Genomic DNA, 21,253 nt, shown 5'->3' on the forward strand with positions numbered 1-21,253 from the left:
TATTTCTTAGGAAGGATATGGTTTTGAAACATTAACTTGTCTTGGAATTATTTTTAGTCACCTAATAATGTGCTCTCTGAATCATTAAATATTTAGAAGGTTGCTGAAGGCTGACCCCTGCACCTGGTAGGCTAATTCAGAAGTAGATCAGCTGGGGTTTCTCTTCCCTCAATCCTTACCCCATCCATCCACTCCCCCTTAGAAGAAAAAGCTCTTTGTGCCTTTAAACTGTCTAGTAGAATGTTCTAGCTGTAGATTATGGAACTATATAAAGTGTTGAGTCTCTTTCTTAAGAATTATAATTTTTATCTCCCAACTGCCACCTGTATAATTATCAAACTAGATGACATTATTGAAGAAATGAACATTAAAAATAATTCTTTGTATACAAAGCATATTGTCTGAACTTCCTGGGATAAAAGGAGAGTTCCGCCTTTCATCAAGGGGCTCAGGCCTCCATTTTAGATTGAACCTTCTGCCCTTTAGGGCTGTATATTACTTTAAATAGCTACCAGCTGACAGACTTGTTTGCTGGCTGATATTAACTAGAACGCTGTAATGTATTGAGTAGTCTCCCCTTAATAGAACTACAGCAGCAGTAGACAATGAATTGAAATCTCAGATCATGATTAGGGTCTTGAAGCTATTTTATTTTTGAATTATAAACCCCAACTTAGATAGTTATGAAAAGGAGAATTGTGCATATTCCTTTTAAAGGTATTATAACCTGGATCTTTCCTTGAGTCAGAATGGGATTATAACAAGTAAATTTTTCTACCCATGCCTGAAGCTCTTCGTTTTGAATACAGCCATGATGTACCAATTTATTTGTAATCACCTATTGACCTCCATATGCTTCGCTTTAGAGGATCTCAAGAAGTCTTTTCTTTTTCTCTTTTCTTTTCTTTTCTCTTTTCTTTTCTTTTCTTTTCTTTTCTTTTCTTTTCTTTTCTTTTCTTTTCTTTTCTTTATATTGACCATATAAAGAGAAACCTGTTAGGTTTTGAACAAAAAACATACTTTATAGTTTTTAAAATTTGAACTTTATATGCAATTGGAAAGGTACATTAAAAGTCACTATATGGGTTGTTTTTCTTTTTTTGGATTGTTCTTTAACAAAGCGTTTAGACTGTATTTTTTGCTTGTATTTGACTGAATCCTAAACAATGTCTTATTGCCTTGATGAAATTGCTAAAAAAGTGACTTTTTAAAACAAATTTAATGAAATACAGTTTTTAAGCATAAAAAAATTTTTAATGCCTTATCCTTTGAAAGTTTTGGCCAAAGCCATGTAGCTCTCTTCATTTGGGCAATGGAATGTGGTTTTTATTAAGTCATTTACATTTAGACTTTATTAATTATATTGTTGAGTTTTCCTGTGCTGCTGTGTGGTTCTGTAACCGTCACTTTCTCATGAATCTAAATCTCTATGTTTGAGATCTGGATTGTTTCCCTAGAGAATCTTGGGGTACTGGGTGTTGATCTATTACAATGATTGGTGGTATTATGTTTATTACACCACTTGAGGATTAGTTCACAATTTATTTGCACACTGGGGTAGACTGGCAAAATGTCAACTACTTTTATTTTCATCATCCTCTCTTGATGTATTGCTTTCACTGGAGTCCTCTATTTTTTGTCTTAATGACTATGGGATTATAGGAGATAATGTATCAAAGAGGTACTTGGTATAAAAAACATGACTGTGGAGTGGTAAGGTATATTACCAAGATGGTAATTTGTATACAGAGTTTAAACGGAGAAAATACACTTATTTATACGTATCAAACACAAATACATAGTAAAATGTGCTTACTGTTATATAAGCACTTCACATTTACATTTTACCAGCCTCACTTCTAACATGTCACTCAGATATTAGGTTGGTGCAAAACTAGTTGCGGTTTAAAAAGTTGAAATTGCAAAAACCTCAATTAAATTACTTTTCACCAACCTAATATCAAAGAGCACAGTACTTTTAAAAAATATATTAAATATTTAGCAATTTGAATTTTGTAGAATACCGTTGGAGTTTTAAATAAGTAATCTATTTGTCTTTGACACTTTACAAATAATATTTTTAGTTGCTTTCCAGTGTTTTAGTGAGAGTATAGTTACCTTGTTATAAAAATTAGGTGAGAATTTAAAAAAGAATTTTCTTTTGAATGGTTCCATGTTGGATCCTAAAGAGTGTGTCATCATAGCTTGGTTCATCCATGTCTTAGTTCTTGATGGTTTGTAAATGTAATTCAGGAAACATTATTCAAACGTTCTCTTTCCTGCCTGAGCCAATGATGTCAGTTCCGAGAAGTGGGTATGGGGCATTTTCAGGGAATGTCAGGGAAGCTAGTATTTGGTACAGAGGCACTGACTTCTGGGTACTCCACTCTAGAATTCCATGGGGGAATATACTCTTCCTTTCTTTCCTTATCCTGTTTTTGTCACTTCTGCAACACAGGTGACTGTCACGCTGATAAAAATGTCCTTGTTCTTATCTTTTGGGAAGACTCCCTAATATTCAGGATCCTTCTTCTTTTCCCTCGTAGTCATCAGCCTTGTATAAGGATAAAAGATATTTGGAGTTCAAATATCGTTCTTGTCTTGGTATAAGAGCCCTTTAAACGTAAGAGTCTTTTTTTAGAGAAATACTATGGTATTCTCTGTTGTTCCACAGAATTTTTATTTAATTCAGTCTTCAGATACGTGCATGAAGGATTGCATGTTTGCACATGTCTCTGATCACAGACATCCAGCACCCTGGGTGGTAGTTGGAAGTTTGCCCAGCTGAGAAAGATTGTTCTCTCTCTCTCTCTCTCTCTCTCTCTCTTTCTCTCTCTTTCTCTCTCTTTCTCTCCCCTTATTTATTTTTGGTGCTGGTGCTGGTGCTGTTGGTGATGTTGGTGGTGCTGGTGGTTCCTTTTGTCTTGTATTTATGTAAAAAGTTTATTTGTTGCTGCTGAAAGATCTCAGCATGTGGCCGTAGAGCCCTCACAGATCAGGGTCAGCCTGGTCAGTTTCTGTATGTTTCTTCACTCCATTCCTGATTGGTCTTCCTGATGATGTCAATGCTTTTTTTTGATCCAAACTGCACTGATTATTTTTACTTTTACATTTCTGGATAATCATTAGCTCACCACACTTCTTTTTGAAATTAATAGTGTCTGTGTATATATCTGAATTGGGCACTTTGAGGTGAAACACATTCTGCTAGAAATCTCATAAAGCCATTTTGCCCCCGGGGACATGTTGGGTTTTATGAATAAATGATGAAAATATTTTAAAAGCCTTGTTAAATTTTGTATAGATCCGCATATGTAAAACACATGTTATTTAAATACTGATATGAAAATAAGTTGGGAATGAAATGGAAATAAAAATGGTGTACAAATCCAAAAGGTCATAACCATATTGTATACTGTTCCCTGATAGGTTCTTGTTCTTTTCTGTTGTTAATAGAATCTCTTTCTACATATGATTAAATGAGTGCTGACAATTTTGACATTTAAGTAATTTAAGTAGCTTTTTAGGAAATATTCTAATTTCAGGTTTTTTCCCCCTTTGTTCTATGCCCTGATGCAAAGAGTAAATTTAGTTATACTAAGATTAACATTCCATTTGAGATGGTGTCACTTTTAAAAGCATTATATATTTATGATGAAATTCTGCACACAGCTAGAGAAGTACGTTTCTTGTGGACATATCTGTCACACTTAACTTTTGCTGGTACACTAAATAGCTATGTAGTGCTAAAAGCAAAATCACATTTTTGCCTTGGCATGATGTCCATAGTCACAGTGCAAAGAAGATATAATTTGAATTGAACTTTTTTCTCTAAAGCAATTACACTTAAAACTTTGCAGAAGATAGTGTTTCTCTGAGTACCAGTAATAATTTAACATCAAAATTGATGACACATTTTAAAGTAACTGATTATTACTTGCATTTTGAGTAGGTTCACTTATTAAGTTTTATTGCAGCAACCAGTAAATTCCCCAGATGATAACATTCTGAATGACTCTTAGAGTATCAATGAGATCAAAGAACTTTCCTTTATTTTACCCATCATTGTACTGTTAAAACCTTTTCAGAGATAATACAATTGATCACCCATATTTTGTTTAGTGACTTGTATTGTCGTGTACACCTTTCCCCTTTTGTTTTCATGGGTGGGCTCCAAATTGGAATATGAATCCTGGGATCAAGTCAGGATCAAGACAATTTGAGAGCTATGTACTGCATTTTGGGGCAGGGAGGCCTCCAGGAAGTGGGAGTGAGCTTCACTTCAAACTGTGTGAGGGGTGGTGGAAGGGAGGATGCTGATTAAAATAATAAACAACTGCTGGAAAGAGACGTGGATTACCACACCACTGTCAGATCAGCCAGAGAATCTGCCTGAGCTGACTCTGTCCCCCGCTCCGCATGCCACAAACTTTGCAAAGGGGGCCAGGAGATCTGCTGCTCGAACTTTTCTCCGGACCGATAGAACAACTTTTCAAACAGCTTAGTTCTGTTGCACTGACAGCATCCCTTAGGCATAGCCTGACCTAGGGAAATGGACTGAAACTAGCTTGGTGGTTACCATAGCAACGCAGGCTGCGCAGGCTGCGGGTGTCTGGGAGAGTGCAAACTGGTGGCCTCTTGTCCCGTGTTTGGGTGTTTCTTCAGACAAGAGTACACTCCTTGCTGTTCGAACTCCACATAAGTCATGCTGTTTGAAAACTGGCTCTTTACCCAGGATTTTTTTTTTTTCTCTTTTCTTTTTCTTTCTGAAACCAGTCTGAATGGAGGAAGTTGGTAATACTTGGCTCATTTTTTTTTTCTTTTTCTTTTTTTTTTGCCTTCTCTCATGCAAGTTTCCAGGATATAGCTTCTTTTTGCTGTGTGTAATTGAGACCAAACTCTAAGCTTGGGGCCCTGGAGAGACCAGTTGTGGGCTGCAGGTCATTAGTGAGGTGAGCAAAAGGGAATCCTGGGCTTCCCAGAGAAAAAGGAGCCCATGCTAACCTCGTGGAACACAGCTCCCAGAAATTATAGAAGCGGGTCTATTCCTTGTGAACTCCGAAGTTCATGAAAAAACGGACCCACGGTGGGGTGGCTAAAATGTCCCAGCATAAGCTGCTGCTGCTGCTCATGGACCATAGCTTAAGGGCAAGGCTTGTAAAGGATTTTACAAAGGATTTTAAAGTATAGCCGGAAAAGATACGGTTTTTGGAAGTTAAAGGCTGCTGTCTAAAGGAAGTTTGCTGGAAAGATGTAAACTTCAAGGGCTACTGGACGATGATTGGTCTGAACTTCAGCTTACGGGAATTGCTGACAAAATTTGAAAAGGTATGCAGAAAGTGGACTTCATGAATGTACTTTTTTTCCCTTCTTTTTCTTGTCTTTTTTTTTTTTAACTATGCATTTAGATGGCAGATATTCTATTGACTCTGATGATTTAATGTAATTCCTAAGGCATATTTGATTTGATAGCCTCTTACATTTTTTTTTCCCAACTAAAGAGCAAATGAGCAATTCTTTCCTTTAGTCAGGAAGGCTTTTCATGCTGCCTGTCAGTTTTAGAATTCCACATCAGAAGAGATCTGTTGTACTCCAGTCGGCTAGTAATTTAACTGAAAGTTATTTTGGAGGAGAGAGAGAGAGAGAGAGAGAGAGAGAGAGAGAGAGAGAGAGAGAGAGAGAGAGAACAGCAACAACACCGGGTTTTCATGCCAATGTCTGACTTCACCAGGCATGGGTTCTGTTTTCCTTACCCCTCAGGTTTATCTCCCTGCCTTTTCCAGCCTTTTTTCCTGAAGATTCAGTTCTGAGAGTCGAAAGAAGATGCCTCACACTGACGATGGCACATCTGATCTTAAACTTTTCCTTTTTATTTCTGAGTATTTCAAATGTGAAGTGCTTGCATGCACTGTGGAGCTTTAATGCTTGGATCATTAATTTTGCATTTAGTTCTTTTTTCCATAGGAAAGTTCTTGGCACTCTCTAGGATTGAGTCTAGCCTGCCAAATGCTACCTTACCTTTATAGTTAAACAAAACAGAAAACCTCAACGTGCCATTCATGGGCTCCTGCCTGCCTACAACTTTGGATGCCAAGCACCTAGTTCCCTTCAACTTCTAGTCTTTAAAAGAAAAAGAAAGAGGCAAAGGACTCTCATTATGTGCATAAATCAATTACGTATCAGTTGTTAAAGATGTGCTCAGTGGCTTTCACCATGAATTCTCTATGGGTCATTACAAGTACAAATGTAAGCAAGACTATATTGATTCATTAAAGGAATAGTGGGCTTTTTTTCTTCAAAATTACAGTTGCCAGAGGAGAAAGGCATAAAACCCTGTCGTTTGAAAGCGCTTCCAAAACGTTGCAGTTATTGCCTTCCTCCTGATGATAGAAACAGTGTAGTGGGCAGAGTATGAGGAAAGAAGAATTTAACTTCTCCTGGTTGGATGCACCCTCCTGCCCGCATCTCGCCCCACACCCCAACTGTAAAAGTAAGGATTCTATGCAGGGTGCACTCTGACCTCTTGCTTTAATATCTTGTTAAGCACCTAAATTCCTGAGAATAAAGGATGGGTCCCAGTCAACTTTTTCACCATTTAAAAGGGGTGGAGGAGGGAGAGAATATCATCTTTATGGCAGCTGGTAACAGCAGGTGACAAACTTTATGACCATAAAGAGGTCTGTTAGCTTGCTTTGTGTAGATTTGTCTGTTTCTTCCTAAAAAGGTATAGGGCATATGATACATGAATTATTCATTATTTAGACCCCCCTGAGAGGCAGTGATTGTGGGCAATAGCTGGACTTTTGTATTATAATTGCTGCTATTAGTCTTAAAAGCCTAGGTCAGATACTAGAGGTTAGGAACCTAACTCAGCATTTTGGCCATTTTATTGACAAAGTGACAAGTTCTGGTCATATGAGTATGTTTCCTCTTTTAACTCCCAAACCTTAGTATCTACATAGTAGTTCTTATCCTTATTTTCGTAGTTGAATTGACAATAAAAGAAGTCTGCTGGCTTATTCCTGTCAAAGGCTGGATTTGGGACTTTTTTGTGGAGTTTTTTTTTTTTTTTTTTTTTTTTTTTGAGACAAAGGGTAAATTCAAAGAAACAATCCTGCTGCAATTCACTGTCTGAAGTTCTCCCTACATGTTTATTTTTGTGTTAGAGGCCTTTATAAAAATCTATGTGAAAGTTAATCTCTTTGCAATATTTCCCTTGTAGAAAGTTGTCGTACATGAATGTATTCTTCTCTAACTCAAGTATTTGAAAAAAACCCTTTGTGTGTTTTCACAAAAACCCCATGTATTTAGCCTATGCTACCTTGATTCATTGCCAGGAAAACTGGTATTATGGAAAGGTACCACACTGCCTCACACCTCTCAAACTTAACTACCTGCCTTCCCTCAACTCTGAAAGCCATAATGCCATTTCTAGGGAAAGGCCCAGGCTTAGTGCTGTAATGCAAAAGCCATGTGATATCTTCAGAAGCTGAATAAGTCTTTCTTTAGTTGCTTTACTCTGAATTCCCTTAGCCCTGTCTTTTCCTCATTATTAGTGATCTGCTTCTACAGAGAATAGTAACCTTTGTGATTTCACACTTTTCATATCAGTTATTGTAATTGTTTGGTCTGATGTTTAGGTTGTCGTAGCAAAAAAGGTAATTTTGCTGTATTCCTTGAAGCCATTTCAGACTTTAAGAAAACTAAGGGTTCAAGGTTGGGATTGTGGTGGGTCTTCCAATGATGGTGAATCAGAAACGTTGTAGACTGGTCAGATCATTGAAATTCCCGGAAGACAGCAGACCTTCAGCATAACTTCAAGACAGCAATTCATTTGTGAGGTAAATTCTGGTTAATATTGAATTTTAGAGAAATCCAGCGGTTTCATGGTTTATACTGGGTGTCTGTTCATATACATAAGTATGTTTGGCACTTGGGTAAGATCTATATTTGGTTGTCTCGTCCCAAAAACACGTGTGCACAGATAATGATTTGCCAGCACAGACAGGAAAGGCAGTTGTACTTGAAGCTAATTTCTCATCTCCTAGAACCAGAAAAGAGAGTCCTGGGAGTCCCTGGGTTCCAGGAGACAGAAGCATTCTCTACTCTTCCCTCCAGGTGACAGCTCACCCAGGATCAGTAAGCCCCAATTGGTAGGAACCATGTGTACCCCAGAGTGTTCCTAAAGAGGAGGTTGAGATGAACTCACCAGAAGAGGAGGACCTTGTAACAAGATGTGCCTATCAGCAAGCAGGTCCTAATTATCTAACCAGGTGATGAGTGGTGAGCGTTGTGATGGTGTGCCCAGGTGACTATCTGGAGAGTTCGAACTCAAAGTTGACTTGACACAGAAAGCTGTTCCACCAGCGCACTTCCTTGAAATGTAGTTTATGAGTTGATATTATTGTGGTCTAACTTTAATGAATTATTTTTCTCCTTGAAAGTACTTCATAAAGGAAGTATCTGATGGCTTTGGTGGCTGTTAATATACTGTTATACTTCAGCCATTGTATACAGCTCCATTTATTAACACTCACAGATGATAGAGTGATGGATAATTTTATTTCAGTGACATTTTGGGTGACTCTTGCCTTTTATTAATTTATGTATGAGGAGTGATCAAAAAATACAGTCAATGTTTAAATTAAAAAAAAATTATTACAGTAAAAGACATTGCCATTAATCCCCCTCAAAATACTCCCCCTCACTTCGAACACACTTATTGCATCGTTGTTTCCACTCTCTGAAGCAGTTCTGGAAGTCCTCTTTCCTGAGTGTCTTTACTTGTGCTGTCATAGCAGCTTTTATGTCTTGAATCATTTTGACTTTGGGGAAGAGCCAGAAGTCACACAGTGCCAGATCCAGTGAATAAGGTGGGTGAGGACACACAGTAATGTTTTTGTTTGACAGCACTTGCCATATACCAAAAGCGATGTGTGACACAGAGCGTTGTCATGATGGAGGATGATTGACGGCACACTTTGAAACACACCTTCTCTCAACCATAGCTCACACCTGACTGAATGCATCGAACAAGTTGAAACTTGTCACATACTGTTACTAAGGTTCGACACCCTGCTTCCCGTATTGAAGTTCCCTGCCTTTCTGTTGGATGGCACTCGGCAGCAGCATTCACCATATTTTTTGATCATTCACTCATAATTTTACTACTAGATGATTAATGATAATGGTATTTCTTTAATGGCGTGTGTGTGTGTGTGTGTGTGTGTGTGTGTGTCTGTGTCTGTGTCTGTGTCTGAGTGCTACCACTCTCTTTGTAATCATTTGGCAAATATGCTTCCCAAAGTGATAACATAGAGAAAAACCACTGAGTGCTTAATTTTCATTATGGCATTTACCTCCTTTACTTCCTCATAATTTCTAAAATTATAATTTGAAGCTATATTTTACAGCTCAACTTGTAATGTCTAATTTTAAAACACATGTGTCCTTGAAGACACAGTCAACTTCCAATTTCAAAGTCTATTCATTTGTTCAATATTTAGTACATATTCGTAGAGTGCTTGTATCAGACACTGGGCTGAGCTCAGGGATGGAGTGGAGAGTAGGGAAGACGGCCTGTCACTGAGCTTACAGCCCAGTGGGAGGACACACGTATTGAACAAGGAAGTTTTGCACTACAAGTGTGTGATTCAGCAAAGGTAGGGGGATCTATAAGAGTAATAGATAGCCCTAATGTAATTGGGGTGTAGTAGAGTATTTCTGAAGAAAGTGCATTGAAGCTGGGACTTCAAAGATGACTTTAAGATTAAAGTAGGAACTGAGATTGTGTGGTGTGCATACGTGTGTGGGTGGAGGTGTGTCAGGAGATGAAATTGAATTTTCTGGGCAATAGGAACTGCTTTCACACAGGTGAGGAGTGAAGGAGTTGGGTGCCCCAGGATTGTAGTTTTAAACATTTAACATGCAATAATCCTTGACTAGGTTTCAAATCTGTTCATTGCTGATTATGCTATCTGATTTTGATAACTAAAGTGGGACAATAGTTCGGCCACATGAAACATTTAATAACTGTTCTTAAGAAACTTGTGTACACTGTGAGATCAAACCTGCTTATATTATGTGCATCTCGCAAGGCCCCTGTATTTTAATTCACTAGGATTTTAGTGTGTTTCAGTGACACTCAGTATAGAATCAAGATCTGAAATTTTTTTTGATTGTGAAAAATGTTTTTGTTAATAGCAGTGTTTGCTGTGTTGGAATTTAAAATGTAGTTTGTTTATTCTTCACCATTGCAAGTTGGCTTGTTCAAATTATTTCAAAAGTAGTTAATTATAAACTTGTTCCACTTAGTAATTTAACTTTTTTCCTACTCTAACATATATTTATAATCACAGAAAATGGGAAAAGTACATTACTTTTTAAATGCTGCTGCAGACCAGGTGATAACACTTTCTATTGTCTGTCAAAATGGGAATCCGTAATTATTAATAGAGTGGGTAAAATCTTTGAGATTAGTTGTTGAAAAAGTGGTAGTTTATAAATAATATCAATACATTTAATAATTGACTAATTAATTGCAATTACTCACTATCCCAGAAACCTCACAAACTGTCTCAAAGCATATTTATATATCACATATGACCTTTGATGATATTACTTGTTTTTTTGCTTTAGGTTTTAGATAATATCTGATCTGGTTTTTTTTTTAAAGTCATGATTTCTTGTTTTTAAAACCTTAAGCTCTGGCAATAATTCTTCTGAACTCCTGATAATCAATCCTAAACTGTCTCTGAATTCTGGTCTGACTTTAGAAAGGAACAGTGGATTTCCTTTCCCCTAATGGTTAACTTTGTTGACTTAGCCTGTGCCTTGGGCTAAGGTAGGGAAGTTGTTAATTTTACCTCTTTACCTTCAGGAAAGGGGTCAGGACTCCTTCAGAGAAAACACTGCTATGGCCATATAGGATTAGGTGCATATGCCATGCAAAATTAAACCAGAATTATGTTCGTGAGGATCAAAGAGGAAGAATCTATTCTAGCACCAATTTAGTTGTTGACGACTTTTTAGTGGTGCTCTTCTGTATATCTGTTTTCTTATCCGAGGCTTCAAACAGTTTTGTTTATCATAATGTAAAGAAATATTTTTGCTTATATAGTTACAGCCACTACTTGATTTTAGAATATTATAAAGAAATAAAATGTATGTGTTATACATTATAAAGTATTTGCATAGAATATCTGTGTGGGTTATATCATTAAAGAAATGTCCAGTGAAGGGCAAAATTCATATTAAAATATCAATTGTTCAATAGTTAAGTAAATAAATAAAAGTTTTCCTTTCCTTGTGAATTTATTTTGATCTGGGTAGTGGGTGTTGTATACAGAAAGACTAACTGTTGATCAGGGAACCTCTGTGAGCTTTTGTAGCCACCTTCTGGAAGGTTCTTCTGTAAGTGTGCATCTTAGGCTTTTGATGGTGTTTTACTTAGAGAAAAAGATGTAGCGTTTTTATTCTAATGCCTGGCTTTTCTTAACCTTCTACATTATGCTTACATTGTTTGAAGGTACGTTTGTTTCAAGTCTTACAAGTGAATCCCTAAAATATTTCTTCTGTTTTCAAACGTTAATTTAACTTCTTGCATACCTTGCTATGGCCCCTCTGTGCACATGACTGGCTTATGTTAAATGCTTGGAAGAGCATTGCTCTGTGTTTCTAGATGGATTACATTCCCATAACTAATTATCAATAACCATTTTGTGCTGTTTAATGTTCAGAAAGGCTTTCAGGGGACAGAGGTAAGCATTAGCTGGACAAGGCTTCCAGCTGTGCAGTGAGAGGAAACCTTTTTTCATGGAACTGTGATTTATTTTGGCATTTGATGCTACATCAGGGTCATGATCTGACAGCCTCTCATGCTGACATCTTGATTTTAAAACCAGTGCGTCATTGCACAGTGATCTATGAAGGAGCATGATTCATTAACTGCCTGTAATTCTAAATTTCCAGTGAAAAGCTTAGGCAAGGCTTTGCAGTGCAGGCTTCTGAGTAATTTTATGTTTCCCATGTTAAATTTTTTAAATGAAGAAATTAAACAAAATGATTACTACATTGCTTTCTAATTATTTATCTCATGTTTCCTGGCGCTACAGTGGCTAAAATGTCAGTCAATCAAGATGAACTTATTCATACATTCATTCATTCATTTATACGTCTGTCTGTCTGTGTCTATCATCTATATCTATTTTACATTAGGCTCAGACACTGTGAAGGATACAGAAGAATTATTAAGATGATTTTCTGCCTTGAGGAGCTCTTGACATATTTGGCCAAATAAATATGCTACCAAATGTTAAATAAAACATAATGTATGCTGATTTCCATTTCTTGATCACTTTCTGGTTGTTGATTTTCTTCCTAACCTTGGATAAAGTTCCTGTGTGGAAGGGTTTCCCACATATTGAAAGGTATATCTCACCATGAATATATGATTACTGGTAGTGCTCTTAACCAAAACTCTATGGAAATGCTAATAATTGTCACTGGGCCAGCGATGTAGTTCTGTTTCCCTCCATCGGACATTGTGGCTCGGTTGGAAAAGGCATCACCTGATCTGATGTGAGGAGCCAGATTTGTTGCATGCTTTTAGTATCCAAATTTCCCAATGTTGTGGAATGTTCTTGTGAAACTTAGAAAACTATTTATGGATCTTTGTGCACTTCTCCTTTTCTATGTCTCTTGAATATGGAAGGAAACAAGTAAGTCAGACTGCTTCAGAAAGTTGTGGCTTAACATTGCCTTGTGATTTTAGGTGTGGTCCATTGATAATGATGTTTAGGACAAACATTACACAGGATGTTTGAGGCCAGATTCTTCTTGGCAATACAGAGCAAAGACATGCCTTGCTCACTGTGTCATTGAGCTTTTTGAGAAGAATAACTGCCATACGCCATACATCTATACAGCATAAGCTTAAAACTGTTGTTTTTAAAATATATTTCTTTAGATGTGTTACATGTATTTCAAGACCCTAAAGTAGAACAGTTCAGTCCTAAAGAATAGAACCATGTTGCTCAGGAGATGACGCCAAAGAACCTTTCGGGAGAACTTTCCTTGTTCTTTTTCACTGGTATTTCTATTTGAAGCATCCCAAACTAAGATAACGAGATTGCTATTTTTCATGCATAATGTTGCCCAACCTAAGGACCGTGAATCAGTATTTGGCTTGTTCCCCTGATCCCACATCAGTGTCTCCTCTGCTCTCTCTGGGATGGGGGTGCTAGTGAAATGCAGAAGAGTCAACAATCTCAGAGTTCTTGTGCAGTGGCTAACCCTGATTCTGGGTGTACCCAGATCATATTCTGGAAGTTAGCCTCATTTGGCTTTGTCATTAGGTTCAGGTACCGGAGACCAATGGCCTTGGAAATTTGGAGCAGACATTTTGCAGACTTTGTGTTCATCTCTCCCGCTTCTCAAAGCTGACCCTGGTAATGTTATGTTAGATGTTACAAATCTCCTCAGAAATGATAATACAACAGTTCTGCCCCTTACCTTCTGTAAGTGATATTTTCCTACCATGCTGGTTGGATGAGTGGGAGACAAAAAGCCCTTCCATGCGTCCTTCTGGTTATTGTAGGTCTGCAGATGCTTGAAGAACTATCACTTAGATGCTAGCCCCTAGGCCTGAGTTCTTGATGGAATACACGGGTTACTTGTCAGGAGTAACTTCCAAATTAATAAATTCATTCTGAGTATTCAAAGAATTTCTCTTAAAATTTTTATTGTGCTTACTTAGAATTAGGGAAACTTAGGAAGAGGGAGGCTTATAAAGGAAAACCAAAGATGAGAAGGGTAATAAACCTACAGTGTTTAAGAGGTTGTTTTTCTCTCTACTAACTCAGATTCATTACCTGAAAATTTGTATTTTATTTATGCAGTTAAGTTGCCTTAATATTCATTACCAGTCAATTTCATGGAGACTCACCTCACACCTTCATTATCCCCTCTGGTGTCTTTTTTTCTTTGAAAGTTCACACTTACTTGTTGAATGATAACGGCTGTCACATTATAGGAGCTACAACTAGATTGTTTCCATTTTATTCAGGAAGAAAAGATAATTGCCAAATTATAGATAGTTGTGTTGATAACTTTATAATGGGAGAGTATTAAAAAATTGATAAGACCTTCTGTATTATAAATTTCTTATATTTATCTAAGTACAAAAGGAAACCCTATTTTTGTAGAAACTTGGAAACTCAGAGTATAAAGAGAAAAGTAAAATAATATTTGATCCTCTTATACAGAGATTACACTATTTTGATTTATTTTATATAGTCTTTTAATGTATGTTATGCAACGATGTACAAATCTACATACTGATTTAAAAACCTCCTTTAAAATTAAATTAACTCAATGGTAATTAGTTTTGTATCCTCCATTTTAAACTTATATTATCATTAACGTATTATAATAGTTTCCACTTTTTTCCAGTTTTACTGAGAAATAATTGACACACCTCAATGTATAAGTGTAAGGTATACAGCATGATGGTTTGGTTTACAGATATTACGAAATGATTACCACTATAGGTTCAGCTAACATTCATCTTCTCATATTGATACAATAAAAAGAAGAGAGAGAAAAAAAATTTCTCTTTGTGATGTGAGTTCTTAGGATTTACTCTCTTAACAACTTTTCTGTATGTCATATGGCAGCGTTAGCATCATCATCACGTTGTACATTACATCCCTAGTACTTACCTTGTAACAGCTGCAAGTTTGTACCTTTCACCACCTTCCTCCAATTCCCCACACACCCCCTCGCCTCTGGTAACCACAAGTCTGATTTCTTTTTCTAAGAGTTTATTTGTTTGTTTGTTTTTAGATTCCACTTATAAGTGAGATCATACAGTATTTGTCTTTCTCTGACTTATTTCACTTGGCATAATACCGTCAAGGTCCATCCATGTTGTCACAAATGGTAGGATTTCCTCAATTTTTATGGCTGAATAATATCCCCATGTACGTGTATCCCACAATTTCTTTATCCATTCATCCACCAATGGACGCTTAGGTTTTTTCCCATGTGTTGGCTCTTATAAATAATGCTGCCATAAACATGGTGGTAGAGATATCTTTTCAAGTTAGTCTTTTTGTTTCCTTTGGATAGCTTCCCAGAAGTGGAATTGCTTGATAATTTCCCTTTTTTACTTTACAAACAATTGATGTGATAAACGTATTTATACATAAATCTTCCTAGAATAGGTAATTTCAACAGTTTTAAGACTTTTGATGTAGATTGCCACAATGCTTCCTCAAAGTCTGAATCGATTTTTATTATTAATTTATAATAATTCTTATTTTACTTAAATTGCACTAAAATTTACTTTATAAAAATAAAAATATTTTCCTATTTAATAAGAGAAAATTATTTTGTTGTTAGTTTTTCTTAATGAGGACAAGCATTTTTATGAAAATATTCTTTTAAAATTTAGAACTAGATTGGAAGGATGAACTATTACTGAGTTTCTTTAAATGTAAAATAAAAAATATGTAATATTTTATTTTAGAAACTTCTGTAAAACTATATTTTAAGGGGAGTTTTGTCAATGTGCAAAGGGGAGAAAGAATCTGTCTGGATTATAAGTTCAATGATTTGGCAATAATTGTATAAAATTAAAAATTTTTTCATTGAATCTGAAATACTAACTCTAACCAGCTGATGCATGAAATTCACATTACAATACATTCTGTTTTAAGAACTGGGGAATCAATGTATTGAACATTTGAACATTATTTTTTAAGTTTTTATTATATTTACTAAGGTGACATTGGTTGGTAAAATTATAGGTTTCAAGTGTGCATTTCTATAATATATCATCTATATAACGCATTGTGTGTTCACCACCCAGAGTCACTTCTTCCATCACCATATATTTGACCCCATTTACCCTCTTTTACCTCTCCCCCCCTTACCCTCTGGTAGCCACTAGACTGTTGTCTGTGTCTATGATTTTTGTTTCTTTGTTTGTCTTGTCTGTTTACTGCTTTCAGTTTTATATCCTACATATGAGTGAAGTTATGTGGTTCTTGACTTTTTTCTGTCTGACTTATTTCACTTAGCATGATAATCTCAAAATCCATCCATGTTGCCGCAAATGGCAGTATTTCATCTTATGGCCGAGTAATATTCCATTGTATATATGTACCACATCTTCTTTATCCAATCACCTATTGAAGGACACTTTGGTTGTTTCCATGTTTTGGCCCCTGTGAATAATGCTGCAGTGAACACAGGGGTACATATATGTTTTCATAGGGGATAAATGTTTTCAGGTTTTTGGGGTAGATACTTAGAAGAGACATTGCTGGCTATTATTTATAATGTAAGAATTGTGGAAACACTGAATTTGTTACCATTTAAGGTGAAATTAACTATTTCACTTAAAGGAAAAAAGAACCTCATCTGTGGAATATAAAAAGTAAAGCTCTATATAGCAATCCCAAGAAATATTGACACTAATACCTAATATTTGCATTTTCTCTTTGCTTTTTTTCCCTGTTTTAGGATATCCAGGCGGAAATTGATGCTCACAATGATATATTTAAAAGTATTGATGGAAACAGGCAGAAGATGGTAAAAGCTCTGGGAAATTCTGAAGAGGCTACTATGCTTCAGCATCGACTGGATGATATGAACCAAAGATGGAACGACTTAAAAGCAAAATCTGCTAGCATCAGGTCAGAATAGTCAATGTCAAAATAAAACTAATGGAGAAGGGGAGTTTTATGATTCATGTATATTATAAAAAGAACAAGAAGCCTTATTACCATGCTACTTCCTCAGAAATACTTTAAGATTTAAATGCAAACACTGCTTATTTGAAGTTCTAGTTTTAGGCCCACTTATGTCCAGCGTTCTCTGCCAACTGTTTCTGATTTCAAATTTGCATATCATATTTTAAACCTAATAATACTAATAACAAGAATGTTACCAACACCTGGTAATTACTGTTTGCCTTGAACAAGTACTATGTTAGGATCTTTACAAACATGACTTTATTTAGTACTAAAAAAAACCCTAGTCAGGTAAATAGTAAAATCCTTTCTTGACATGAGCGAACAGAGGCTAAATGAATATAAGGTACTTGCCAACTTTTTGAACTAAAACGTGCCACACCAGGATTTGAATCTAGATCTTTTGGACTCTTGCAATGAACAGGCTTTGCTTCTTCATGCTATCTGCTAGCCAATTTGAAGATATATTTATAGAAATTAAATATTGCTGATGGACACTAATGTGGAACACTGATTAGTCATATAGGCGTTTAGAGAGATTAAAGATAAATAAGGATAAATCTGGGGACCAGAATACTGACTAGGAACGGACCTTGGAAAAATCCCTCTTGTGGCAATTATTAATGTATTGAAAAATGTACAACCTTAAACCAAATGATCTTAAATTTTACTCTTCATCTTTACTAATTACATACTGGTCACTTAGACTCGCTGAGCCTTTGTTTTGTCACTTACAAAATCAAAATGTAAATATTTAATCCATATGATTGCTTGGAAGATTGAATGGGATAATCTGATAGTTCCTTAATCTATGTCAAGGCTGTCCATTGCAGCATCTAGTTGTTTTTGTTTTGTTTTGTTTTGATTACATAAAGGGACTCTGGATCTACTTCAAATGGTTTCTAGATTTCATGGAATGACTTATAGAGAGTAGAAATGTTCAGTGATTATTTATTGTGAACTGATTCTTTTTAATGTTTTCTGAAGAGATGTCCTGAAAGGTTTTTATTCTTCTGGGGCTCATAGAGGGATATTTGCACTTCTTTTTACACTTAAAGAAAGGGGTGATGTAGCGTGACTATGGAAGTTTCTGTGTAAAGGTCGCATTGGAAATTATGTCAGCATCAGCCAACTACTCTTTTTTTTTTTTTTTAATAAGAGAGGAAATTATGGAGTATTATACAGTGAGAAAATATACTTGTTTAAGACTGAATTTTTAACTGGCCAGAAGCCACTGGGGTGCACATTTCTGTTCCTCATAAATATAAATAAAGAAAAAGATGTAAATGTTAGTACAGTGAAAAACATTCACTGAGGTTCTAGCAAAACCAGCATCTAGTCTAATGAACTAAAAGCCAAGGGTCTGGCCCTGGTAAAGACTGCATGGGGTGCTGGAATTTTGAGTTTGGAAGATGAGTTCTTTCGGATAGAGTGTTTAATGAAGGCCTACATCATAAACAGATCATTCCGAATGGAAAGCTACGGACACCAAAATCTTTGGCATTTCATGGATGTTAGTGCCTAACCTATTAAGTCACATTTTTTTCCTAACCTGGAAAGAAATAACTCATAAACTACAACTGGAATATTATCTTACAAATAACTTAATGTTATTTTTAGAAGATGGGAGAATGAAATCTTTGCCGGTGGATTTCTGCATCACAATAGATCAGACATTCCCATAAGATTGTTGTTAATGTGAAAATGAATTATTAGCTGAAAATAATTTTTAGCTTCATTACCCACCTCTCGAGAGTCAGGCATTTATTTAAGCGTTTAATAAGGACTTCTGTGTTAAAGGCATTGCTAATCATAAATAAGAAATGGCCCCTGCCCCTAGGGGATTCTCAGTGCTAAGAGGAGGGAGTGGTTACTTTCATTTCAGAAGTTCATCAAAGGCTTCATGAAAGAGGCAGTTCCTAAATTGAATATTGAAAGATATATAGTTATTCCCCAGATGGACTGTGTGAGGACTGGAGAAGGGCATCTAAGAAGGAGGCTTGAAATAGCACAGTGTTTTCACGGAATAGTTAAGAAGTTCAGTCTGGCTGAGGATAGAATTTGCTGTTGCTGTAGAGGGGACAGTTTGTGTCTAGAGAAAAAGGCAGACACAAATCCTGGGACGCCTGTGCATACCATGCTCCAGTCCACTGGTAATAGAATTTGAACACTTTTAGGTGACGTGGTTAGTGACGTTCCAACAAAGAGTATCCCTCTTTCCTGGCTGGATCCTGAACAAATACGAAACAAAGAGTATGACCAAGAGAGAACAGCAGTGCCATGTGAGTTACAGACAGATGCCAGTTTGGAGGCTGTAGCTTAAAGTGAGAGCTACATGGGACTATTAATTTAACCCCAGATTTAGGCAGAATTACCAGCGGTCACTGGTCAAGGTGGCCTCTCACATGGGAAACCCTACATGGAAGAATAGGAAGAGCTGTCACCACAGGCCTGTTCTCAAAAGGCGAGGGTAGGCTGAGCTAAGCACGTCCAGTTATTCCCCATTTTTACCAGTCTGATTCCTCAGGCCTCCTGGACAGGGAGGGAAAGAGTAAAGGGAAGGAGAAGAGGCCAGAAGTGTGCTTCCTGAGAAAAATCCGTTCGTGAGGCCTAGGGACAGGCAAGTGTTCTCATTAGCAAATATGCAGAGGCAGCCTGTCTGTCTCCCAGCCACCTTTTTTCTTCAGTCCTTACTGAAAATGATGCCGGCAGAGCACACTGAGTTTCTGCTCCTCTGCCCTTGCCTCTCATCCTTTTAAAGCACAGTCTCCCTTTACAACTGGCTTCTATGGCGAACACATTTTCCTGTGTCCTTAATATTTCTGTAAGCTCTTCTACCACTTTTTTTTTTATAATTGAAAGCTGGCTTTCCCCTTAATTGCCTGCTTTGTTTAAAAGCGCTCATTAATAGAGTTTAATTTGCACATTTTCCTCACCTGGCAGCCAATGGGAATATTCTGCATATTTAACAACTGCTCTGGGTACCACACTGTCAGAATGCCAGCCATACACTTCCAGTATGGCACCTGCAGACACACCAGCTGAAAGGAACCTTGCCCCACAGGAATAACAGGGAAAGGTGGCAGCCTCTTCACTCTTTCTAAAGCATTGCCTCACCATCTGTCAAGAACTGCTCTTAGTTGTCAGTGAATGCATCCATTGTTCTTCCCTCGCACCATCTTATTTCTGCTTCCTCCTGATCTGTAGGCCTTCTTCTACTTTAATCATTGATTAGAGCACCTGACTTCTTTTTTATTTTCTATCTTTTCTTCAGCTATTATTCTTGATGTTGATATCCATACTGATAACTTTTTCTGTTTTGATTTCCAAGTTTCATTTTACTTCATCTCTAAAAGCTTTGATCTCTTTTCTGTTTCTGAGTCCCATAGATCTGGCCATACCTGTGGCTCAGTTAATGTCCCGTGTCATTTTGGCATCCCTGAGATGATCATCTCCAGAAGACCAAGGGCAGATTGTTCTGTAAAGCCCACGTTTTATTTCACTACCTTCCATCTGGCTATGTGCGTCCGAGTGCCACGGACTTTGCCGTCTTTGACAGAGAAGAGCCCGCTGTTGTATCAAATCAGAATTGTTTACAACATCATTGATAAATCAACTTTCCTTCACATTCAAGTTACGGATCTTATGAAGAGGGTACCTTCCTTCGTTACATTATATACCAGGACCATCTCTATACTATTATCTAAGTTTATTGTTTGGTCCTGTGTATGTAATTCATTTACAATATTCTAACTAGATTGTTTAAAAATGCGCATCCTCTAATATTTTCAGCTGTTGAATTCTTAGCTTTCTTTTTATTTTTGCGCTTCTTCCTGAACCTGCCAGTCTTTCTCCTAATCTTTGGTTGCTTAAGCCCTTCTTCTTTTCAGACTCTGTCAACTCCTTTGCCAAGCTTGGATTCCTTCATAAGCCATTTCAATAACTTTGGGATCTGGCATTTCCTCTGCACCTTGAATTTCCTGTGAATTTCCTGTCTGCTTTTCCAACCTCTGACATGCTAATGACCACACTTTCTCTATTCCCTGCTCGTAATTCTGGGCTGTTTAGTGTTCCACTAGAAAGTGAAAAATGATATTCCTTTACTATAATTTGACCCTCTACTTAGCATTGGTATTATGATTCTGAATGATTTTTTACCATATTCACCACGCTGCCTATGTTTAAAAGGTTTCGATTCCTTTTTAGCTCCCAAACCTCTCCCCAAACTCCCTCTTGGCAGGTGGCCTTGCTTCATTTTTCAGAGAATGAGGCCATCTGATTAATGCCCCTTTTGTGTGTTCTGTATTTCAAATTGTACTAAAGTTGATACTGTCATGGCAGGGGACATTTGCTCTAATTTATCATTATTTTTAGAAAAAGAGCATCTGCCAACGTTCATACTAACAGCTAATATTCACTGAACATGCACATGGAAGACCTACAATAAGCACTTTACAGGGATTACCTTCTTTAATCATTGTGTATTATAATATGTG

General features: G+C 36.8%; 1 protein-coding gene across 11 annotated transcripts in view; it reads left to right on the forward strand.

Annotated features, from left to right (window-relative positions):
• Positions 1-21,253, forward strand: part of UTRN (utrophin) — a 460,160-nt gene that overhangs the window by 296,819 nt on the left and 142,088 nt on the right. For all 11 annotated transcript variants that reach the window (XM_033093589.1, XM_033093581.1, XM_033093608.1 and 8 more), the window contains one exon: positions 16,528-16,700. In XM_033093589.1, coding sequence (XP_032949480.1) covers positions 16,528-16,700 — 173 coding nt within the window. The remainder of the gene's footprint in view (positions 1-16,527; positions 16,701-21,253) is intronic.

Source organism: Rhinolophus ferrumequinum, chromosome 3 (genome assembly GCF_004115265.2).
Source record: "Rhinolophus ferrumequinum isolate MPI-CBG mRhiFer1 chromosome 3, mRhiFer1_v1.p, whole genome shotgun sequence".
NCBI classification, from domain to species: Eukaryota; Metazoa; Chordata; class Mammalia; order Chiroptera; family Rhinolophidae; genus Rhinolophus; species Rhinolophus ferrumequinum.